The sequence below is a fragment of the Vicia villosa genome, unplaced genomic scaffold, assembly GCF_029867415.1.
Source record: "Vicia villosa cultivar HV-30 ecotype Madison, WI unplaced genomic scaffold, Vvil1.0 ctg.002998F_1_1, whole genome shotgun sequence".
In the NCBI taxonomy this organism is placed as follows: domain Eukaryota; kingdom Viridiplantae; phylum Streptophyta; class Magnoliopsida; order Fabales; family Fabaceae; genus Vicia; species Vicia villosa.
This window is the reverse complement of record NW_026706087.1, coordinates 251,370-261,396: the sequence shown is the minus strand read 5'-3', so window position 1 is coordinate 261,396 and position 10,027 is coordinate 251,370. Positions and strand designations below refer to the sequence as shown.

Sequence of the window (10,027 nt, the reverse complement as noted above, 5' to 3'; positions counted from 1 at the left end):
ATTCATACATTATGCATATACATACATGACTCTCATTTATTTTGAGAAGCTCACTGCATCATGCATCGCATGCATCATAACATTGCATAAAGTTCAGGTTGCCTTTTTAGGCCATGCTACGATCAAAAACACGTGGTTCCATCCACAAGCATATGCTTAACATTTGGAAAAATGGTATTTACCTTGGATGGCATATTTAAGCCCATCTCCCACAGAACTTCTTCCCGACAAATGAAAATTTCAGGGCATTCTCAGTGTTCAATCATCTTCTACCTTTAGATCACGATAGGCAGACGTGCCTATCCGACTCTTCAGGTTTAAGAAGATTGAACAGGGGCAGCTGTCATACCCCAAAATTTGCCCTCCTCTGATCATCTTCAAGGGCTTAAGGCTCAAAGGTTCTCCAAAAAAAAGTCAACAAAAACACCTTTTAGGTCAAAGCTCATAACTTGAGCATGGAAACTTCAATGGAGATGAAACCAAAGAGAGTGTTTAGAGGACTCTTTGAGCTTTCTAAAGAGTCCAAGAACACTTTCATATGTCAAAAATTGAGCAAGGTACAAGTTATGCAAGTTAGGCGATTTTGAGGAAATGCATAAGATGCAAAGTGAGCAAGTTTGATTATTTTGACTAATGGGCCTATAAATTATATTCTCCACGTGATCTCAAGCTCAAGAGAGGCCCATTAATCATATGAATTTTATTTCATGATTTATATTTTATTTATATTTGATTTTATCCATTTAAAATCAACTTAAATCAAAATAAAATCACATCTTAATGAGATAATTTTTATGATTCATGTACCAAATATTCAATCAATCCAAAGTCAATCCAATGGTCAAGATTAAATGGAAATATGCATAAAATATCATGGGGTTTAAAATTAGAAAGGTTTTATACAAAATCTATTTTTCAATTTTTATGGAACTAATTGATTGATTATTTCCTAAGATTGTAACCCTAAAATGATAAGATATATATTCTAAACATTGAGAAGGAGAGGGGGGACGAAAAATGGCTGCAAGGGCTAGGGTTTGAAAGTAAAAAAAAATCAAAGGAAAGGTGGAAAATTCGTGCTTCCATTACAGCCACTTTCAAGCTTGCTCAATCATCTCTATACACTCCTAAGGTATTATAGAGTAAGTTTGCATGGTTCATAACACACTATAATGCTTAAAATTCATGCTTCATGTTTAACATAATTGCATTACACTCTTGATTTTCGTTTGTGAAGCACCAGTGGATTTTGACGTGCTTTGAGTGTTTTGTTGAGTTTATGACATGAATTAAGACAGAAGGGAGTCATCTTTTTGAAGCTTTGATGCCCCAACCACGAAGCACCATTGCTAGGGCAAGGAAGGAGCTCACTTCGGTTCTCACGGCCCAGACGCTTTTAGAACAAGAGAACCACGCCATTAGATTCACCATGTTTGAATTATGAGATCTGGGTTATTTATTTGTTAGAATAACATTGTTTTGTTTGAGTTTTTATTATGTGTTTGTGTTGTTGAAACATGTTGGATCCGCAACTTTGAGTCTGATTTTATGCTTGATACAACGTTCTATTTGTTTTAAATTTATGATGGTTGTGTTCGTGGCATTTAGCTCTACAATTTTGGTTCAAATTTCGTTCGATTTCGTGGAGAATTGAGGGAGTTATGGTCATGAGAAGATGGAGGGTGGAGCTGCGTTTTTGCGGTCTTGGAGGAGTGTTTCACGATTCATGCACCCCCATGAAGAAGACGATTGCGTGTCTTCATGGGATTGGTCCGTCAACACCTCCGTTTCTCTCTCCAGACGTGGCGCTGCGGTACAGGTGGGTCAAAAGTCTCATCCACTTTCTCTCTTCTTGATTGGATAATCAAACTACATGTGTGGCCCAGGCGGCGTTTGGATTGAAACAGGTTCATGTAATCTCTTTTCACTTATTTTGTTTTTTATTCAATATATTAACAACTAAACAATTTGGCATGAGTGGTGTGGATGATTTCTGGTAATCCTTAAGACCTGGGTTCGAACCCAGGTTGCTACATTATTTTTCTTGCCTTTCCTTGTGTCTTATTCCTGCGTGCCCAGCCAATGCAAGACCATCGTACACCCCTCAATTGCCACCATCAGATCTCCTACAGTCCTAATCTAACGTACACCAAGCTAGAGGTTTATCATGCACCCTCAAGGCTAAGAACACAGGATCCAAGCCAGGTTTTGTTATATAATTATTTATTTGTTCACTTTATTATATAATTGTTATATAATTATTTATTTATTCACTTTATTATATAATTGTTTATATTAGGATATTAGTTGATATTGTTTAAATTAATTAATTAATTTGATTAGGATTAATGATACTAGGATTATTTCCCGACTGTTCGATTATTCGATTTAATATATTTAAATTAATTTTAAAAATTGCAACAACCCTAGAAATTCTTATTAGATATTAGGGTTTGTCCAATCCCATTAGCCTTTTTAGCCATAATAATAAGATTTAATTTATTATTCGCTACGATTAAATCAATTAATCGCGGTGGGTAATAACCAAATAATTATTTAATTCTTAAATATAAATTAAAATAACAATTTATTCTGCTAAATGGTTTTAACCAAAGCTACTGGTTACAATGATTAGAATTTTCCCTTTATTAAAATTCGTTATTATTTGTAATCGAATCTATCGATTATGAGGAGTAACGATAATTAAAATACACATATTTGCTATTCGTGATAATCGAATCTATCGATTATAGTGGTTAGCAATCCTCCCTTTAATCCGTTAACTATGGTAATCAAACCTATTGATCATCGCAACTAACGGTAACATATAAAACCAGGGTTGTACGCCCAATCCTAAAACACTTCCCAAATCTAAAACATTCAAAACACTTCAAATCAAACTACGGATTTTCATCCTTATTCAAAACTACGATAGGCCATTCAAAAAGCCTTCAAACCATATCAAATCCAATTCTAATCCTAAGGGCGTACAACCCTTCCCCGAACTACGTAGACTCTGATCCTCCATAAGGAGGTACGTAGGCACTTGGCAACAAGGCGAGTCCCCTTCCCTAAAATCTCAATTTTTCCCCTATTCACTTCCTTAGCTATAAACCTTAATAATTCTAGCCACAAACCTTTACCTTAAAATTAAAAGCCATAGGAAAGGGTTAAGGGTGCCTAACACCTTCCCTCGACCTGATTATAATAACTTACCCTGAATCTCTAAACTGCGTAGGGTTTCCTATTCGCCCTTCAGAATAGGTGGCGACTCTAAACCTTTAATTTTAGGGCAGGTTGCTACAATACCCAATTCCCTTCTAATACAACGTTAGAAGCATAATTCAATGTGGAAAGATCGTAGTTAGAGATTGGAGCAATTGTGTTTATCTTCCCAAGGTATGTGCTCAGACCTGCAAGTGATGGCTAGGTTAAAGTATATCTTCTTAATGGTTCTTTTGAAAAATTGCAAATGTAGGTACAAGATTAAAAGGATCACCTATGTGAGCATGAAGTTTTGCCACTTCAGGAAGCTTAGACTTGGCTTCCTATATGCTTATTAATGGATAAGGACACATGGCTTGTAAAGTGTCAAGTATGAATAGTAGAGTATTGTAAGAAACATATGTATACTATATCTTCAAATATTCAAATGGATTGACGGGTTCAATCGATATGACACCCCGATTTTCGAGTATTTGGAATGTGTATTTGTACTAAGATGAAAATTCAATCGCAAGACATTTTCGTCTATGCATTTGTTTGATCGTTATACCTGTGAGTAAATCAAGGATTACACTAAAATGGGGGGAGTTTGTTGGTGATTTTAGTATCATCAATGTATTTTAGTAGTAATGTGATTTACTATAGGCCGATGCAATTATGCGTTAAGCTTGAAACAAGTTAGGGTAGTGCGGAGTGCACGCTCGTCGAGCCAAACGAGTAATTGAATATGAATAATTGAAATGAGGTTCCAAGGGGCGAAGCCCCTGGCAGGGTGCGGGGCAGCGCCCCGTTCGAAATTTTCCTTTGAACAGTCAAACCCTTTCCCAACCGACATGACTGTTTTCTGAACAGTTGTGTCTTTTCGGTTTCTATTATTGATCTCCTATATAAGGAGTCATTTGGCCTCGATTTTGGATACGAGAAACTATACTTTCTCTCTACATTCCTGACCAGTTCTCTTTTTCCAGAAACAGATTATTCTTCGAGAATTATCCCCACATAGATTTCGTGAACCCAGGCAAGAATAGGGTCGCAATACTTTGTTCGGAAAGTGTACGAACACGATTCTTCGAAGTTATCCAGGATTATCATACCCCAAAATCTTACACAAATATTACCCACAATATCGTAGTCATCAATAACCTTTTAAATATTGACAGTAAAGCAGTCGTTAAATTGTGAGCAAATGTGAAAATCATAAAAAAGTTGTTTAAATCGGTGATTATTTGCTTCATTTTGAGTGAAATTTTGTAGTCATAGTTGTCGTTTTTGTAGAAAAGCAATAACAAAGTTGAGATCACATTACCGAGTCTGGTTAGCGGCACTATCAAGTCCTAAAAGACAAGAGCGATGCTAACCCAGCGCAACAACATGATCTCAACTCTCCGACTTTTTTTTTATATGAAAACAACAACTCAAACCATAAAATTTCACTATGAACCAAAATATTGAGTTGACCAATTTAATGGTATTATTTTCTTCCTCTTTTATATTTTATTTCAGTAACAACCAGTTCCTTCATTCTTTCTCTAAAATTTAAGAAATTGAGAAGTTATATTGGATTAGTCTTCAACAAAGCTATTATGTTGATTTACACTACCAAATTAGCAAATCTAAAACAAATATGAATAACTTTCCACACTCTCAAAATATCTACATTGGGAATAAGGAATTTAAAGTTACATTACTTAAGAAAAAAAAGTATTGATAGACTTATTATGTATCAATATTTGATATTGAACTATAAAATTAGTAAAAATAGGGAGCAACATTATTTAAATAGTACTAAAAAGAAGATGAAGACTATGGTCACTGTTTTCTTTTTAGGAGTACTCAAAATAAGAAAATATTAGTATAACATTTAACCCTTATTCTCCTTATTCATTAAATCATCACAATGAGACTCATTCAGCCATGTGAACACATGTGCTTGATGTACTACTCCATGAAGTGCTTCCTAATGGAGGAGATGGTGGAGGTCGTAAGTTAACTGTGGTGCACCCTACACAGACAATTCCATCTTCTTCATCTTCTGATTCTGGTGAGACATCTGACATAGGAGATTCTGACATGTCATAAGATGAATCAGACCGTGCTGGAGAACAGTCTCTTAGGACCATGCTACATGTGCTGCCTTCTACTATATGAGTCAATGCACTAACCACCTGTATCCGTATATTTTTTTAAATTAATATAGGTGTCAACATGTCTGTGTTAGTATAGTGTATGTGTCTCTGTGTCCATGATTTTATAGGTTATTATGGTTTAAAAATGAAGTAATTTTGTTGTTTACATAGAAAATCATTGATATTATAGTCTAGTGTATTTGTCTCTGTGTCCGTGCTTTTATAGGAGTATATACTTACTGTATCCATTGGTAATCGCTTATGAGGATCCCTGGTGAGACATTTTTCTGCTAATCGAATCATCCAAAAGAGCTGATGGCAATCATAGGTATCCATCATCCTTTCGTCAATTAGATCCGGATAGTTCCTTTCCTTTAGCAATGGCCTAGCCTGAAAAAAATTAATCAAAATATGACACTTATTTGCTACGTAATACAGACACTTCAAATCGAAGACATGTCTGATGTCTGATACAACTCCGACATATATGATGTGATTACATGAAAAATGTTGTTTGACAAAAATTATTACCCATCCCACAAGACTTTTGTGTCCAATCTTTTTGTCTGTGGTCCTCATTCCTGTTATAAGCTGAAGAAGCACCACCCCAAAAGAATACACATCTGATTTGGTTGATACTTTACCAGATTCCGCATATTCTGGTGCCATATATCCTAAAGTTCCAACAACGTCGGTAGAGTATACCGAGTCCATTTGTTCCGTTCGAGCCAGACCAAAATCTCCCAGCTGATAAATAAATAGAATAAGTAATCAAATGATTATTAAGTCTCTAGTATTTCAAAGTTCGATAACTAGTATCATAATCTGCGTAACGCATTACCATTGCTTCATAATCATGTGTGACAAGGATGTTACTTGGTCTCACATCTCTATGTATTATATTATTCTCATGCAAATACAATAAGCCTTTCGCAGCTCCAATCGCTACTTTGATCCTGTCGGGCCAAGTAAGAGGCTTTCTCGAGTGTTCTGCATGAATTTGAAATGTAGAGAGAGTTAGAGTTAGTCATAGAATTTAATTGCTATATACTATCAATGTCTAATCGTTTTACACATGCACGGAGTCAAATGTGTTTGAACGCATCTGTAAAACTTATTTTACACCGACAATGTATACCAGTTAAACTTTTATAGTCATATTAGGAGATTCATGACACAAATTTTTATTCATTTAAAATATCTATTTCCGAAGATGATTTTTCTCTTACCCGATAAATGTTGATCAAGTGAGCCATTGCAAACAAATTCATACACAAGAAATCTGTTATTTCCCTCAGAACAAGAACCTAGCAGCATAACCACATTTTCATGTATTGCTTTGCTTAGTGCATTAACTTCAGATTTGAATTCCTTCTCTCCTTGAAGACTTGCAAACTTATGCTTCTTAACAGCAATCTTCAGTCCTTGCATCTTCCCCCAATAAACCGAACCAAATCCACCTTCCGATAAATAGTTCTTCGGCGAAAAACCATGTGTTGCTTCATGCAGCTCCACATATGTGAATTCTTTCATCAACTCAAATTTCGGCCTTTTGTTCTCACACACTTTGCAAACAGAATTCTTGAACTTCTCGACTATTTGATACGTTTTATGGTTTCTGATATGTTCAAATTCTGTCTCCTTAGGATACATTTCAAGAACACTACTAGTCTTTTGATTATCTGGAATCGGTAATAGGCAATAGCCTCTCGCCATATCTAGATCTTTATCTTCGGGCGTTTGTTTCGTTTGACAATGAAGTTGATGACAGCCTATTTTCGTTAGGTCAGAGCTCGATCTGGAACGGAAAACCGCGTTTGTCATGCTCCACAAACTCGGTGAGAATTCAGGAACTGAATTGTCATAACCTGTATAAGAAAATTTTGTTTGCCTTGGCCCTCTCAAGTGCTTAATGGAGTTACCACTTTTCATTATCAGCAAAGCACAAGAGAGACTCTCCATGAAATCCTTCTTATACTTCTTCATGTCTCTGCAAATATGTTGATAACTTTTCTCATTTTGGTTGATTATTAAATTAAATTTGAAATTATATAAAATATATATAAAATAAATGTTTGAAAGAGATGGACTAACCTATCAAGTATAACCGATGTTGCTTTCAAACGGACGGCAGCGCTTATAGCATGCTCCGGTAACTTTCCCGGAAGCACTTCTATCAAGAATCGAATCTGATTAATTTCGTTCACGAAAAGGATTCCATTATTAGACTATAAAAGATACAACAACAACCAAGTTTTATCTCACCAGATGAGGTCGGTTACATGAATCAAACGATAGATAATATTCTATCATATATGTAAAATTTCTTGTAAAAGTTTGAACAAATCGAATAAGATGATCTAGTTGCAAGTTACTATCAAATTCAAACCTTGTGTTTTTCACACTGCTCAGAAATTTTTCTGATAGATGGATGATTATGCAGTTTTTCTTTCTTCTTAGCAACCTCTTCCTCAATAATATTTTGATCAGTACCAAATATTGCACCTGAAGAAATTCCGAAAAAGGGTAATTCTCTATATGATTGTTAAGTTTTTTCTGATATATATACCTTAGAATGATAACAGAAACCACAAAAATGAAGTATAAAGAAGGAAAATAACTAGGCTTAAGAAACTTACGAAATCGGGCACTAGTTGGACTATTTACATGGCGAAGAATTGCAACAAGTGTAAGAGTGTCTCCATGATCAAGTGAAAAGCCATTAATAGCCCATTTAAGTGCTTTTGTACTTAAGTCACTAGATGCATGGTGGATCACCACAACCCTCTGTGATTCATCAGACATCATCAACAATATGTTGCTTTAATGTTCAACAGTTTATATGATTTTTTTTTCACTAGTAAAAATAGATTTGTTTCTTCCTTTCTCTCTATTGTGTAAGTTGATGTTTTTGATTGGTTTATATTCATGTAAGTTGGGTGAAGTCAGGGTATCCAAAAGGGACAGCTATATATCTATATGAAGATTCACAAGAATATGGATAATAAATTCCAGAATAAGAAATGTATAGGACAAGTTTGAAACAAGAGACAAAAATAAGGATTAAGAAAATAAGAAAAAAGTTTCAGAATCTTTTATTAACTTTTGGATTTAAATTGCAGTTGATGTCGCAGTGACAGGTATTGCGATTTTGGTCAATGCAGATGCTGCAATGTATATTGCGAATATTGCAGCGCAAATATTTATCGAGAAATATTTGAAATACACAATTAAAAATACTTTTTGTTATATTTAAAGAAGATTGGAATTTGTGTCGGATGCGGTTACATTATATATTTATGATCAATGATATTCTTACACCCAACACTTACATCAATACTTACACCAAATATTGTTCACCGTATTTATACGGTGAACAGTGTTTTTTAAAATAAAATAATAATATTTATTTTTATTTTTAAAATTAAGGACGACATTGTTCATGTACGGACGTGCATTAACCAACTTCATGACTGCATTAACCAAGGTTTTACATTGCATTAACCAAATTTGATGACTACTGTAAAGTACTGTTGTGTAAGAATAGCATTACTCAAATTTGGTTAATGCAGTGTAAAAACTTGGTTAATGCAGTAATGAAGTTGGTTAATGCAACATCCAGGTATTAAAAATAATTTTTAGCAGTCACCAAACTTGGTTAATGCAGTGTAAAAACTTGGTTAATGCATTAATGAAGTTGGTTAATGCAACATCCAAGTATTAAAAATAATTTTTAGCAATCATCAAACTTGGTTAATGCAGTGTAAAAATTTGGTTATTGCAGTAATGAAGTTGGTTAATACACGTCCGTACATGAACAGTGTCGTCCGTAATTTTAAAAATAAAAAATAAATATTATTATTTTATTTTAAAAAACACCGTTAACCGTATAAATACGTGATTTGTGTTTGGTGTAAATATTGGTGTAAGTGTTGGGTGTAAGAATAACATTTCTCCACATATATGTTTTATTCTACTTTTAATTATGCACCAAAAAAAAAATGCAATTCATATATAACTTTTCTGTTTTTTTTTGTTTGATTAAAAATTGGCTGTTGTATTACTTTGTAGTTTTCTGCCACTTGTCAATCAATACATTTGGTTTATCCGAGTACTTCTTTCTATTTATGCACACTTTTTAGGCATGGTTAAATATGTTTATGTAGATACTTCATGATGCTATTTTGGAATGAACCTCTTCCATTAAACTTCTTTGAACATCTTTATAATACTTTATATATCTCCTAAAAGGAATGCCTAAAAGGATGTGATTTCTCAAAGAAATTTATTCAAGCTTGTTAAAAAAACTAGCCATCTTTTGAGAATTGTTTCTAAAATAAGATTATTGTTATTTAGGAAATCCTTCGTATGAACTATTATTATTATTATTATTATTATTATTATTATTATTATTATTATTATTATTATTATTATTATTATTATTATTATTATTATTATTATTATTATTATTATTATTATTATTATTAATTAATTAGCTAGGCTAGAACGGAAATAAAATAAAACGAAGTAGACATAATAAAATAACTTTAAACATGTAATTAAATAAATGTAGAAGAACAGTATGCAATAAACGTAAAGAGCCGATAAAATAAAATAAATGCTATTAAATAAATCTACTCCAAATGGAGGCTTGAATCTGGTATAAGAAATAAAAT

At 33.6% G+C, this 10,027-nt stretch overlaps 1 protein-coding gene across 1 annotated transcript; it reads right to left on the bottom strand.

Annotated features, from left to right (window-relative positions):
- Window positions 1-4,989: 4,989 nt before the first annotated feature.
- On the bottom strand, window positions 4,990-8,226 carry LOC131640203 (probable serine/threonine-protein kinase PBL26). Its single transcript, XM_058910617.1, has 8 exons — window positions 7,991-8,226; window positions 7,741-7,856; window positions 7,446-7,540; window positions 6,581-7,341; window positions 6,193-6,341; window positions 5,883-6,098; window positions 5,592-5,741; window positions 4,990-5,390 (listed from the first exon to the last, which is right to left on the bottom strand). The coding sequence occupies exons 1-8, from the start codon at window positions 8,157-8,159 to the stop codon at window positions 5,130-5,132; spliced, it is 1,917 nt and encodes a 638-aa protein (XP_058766600.1). The 5' UTR covers window positions 8,160-8,226; the 3' UTR covers window positions 4,990-5,129.
- Window positions 8,227-10,027: the final 1,801 nt, after the last annotated feature.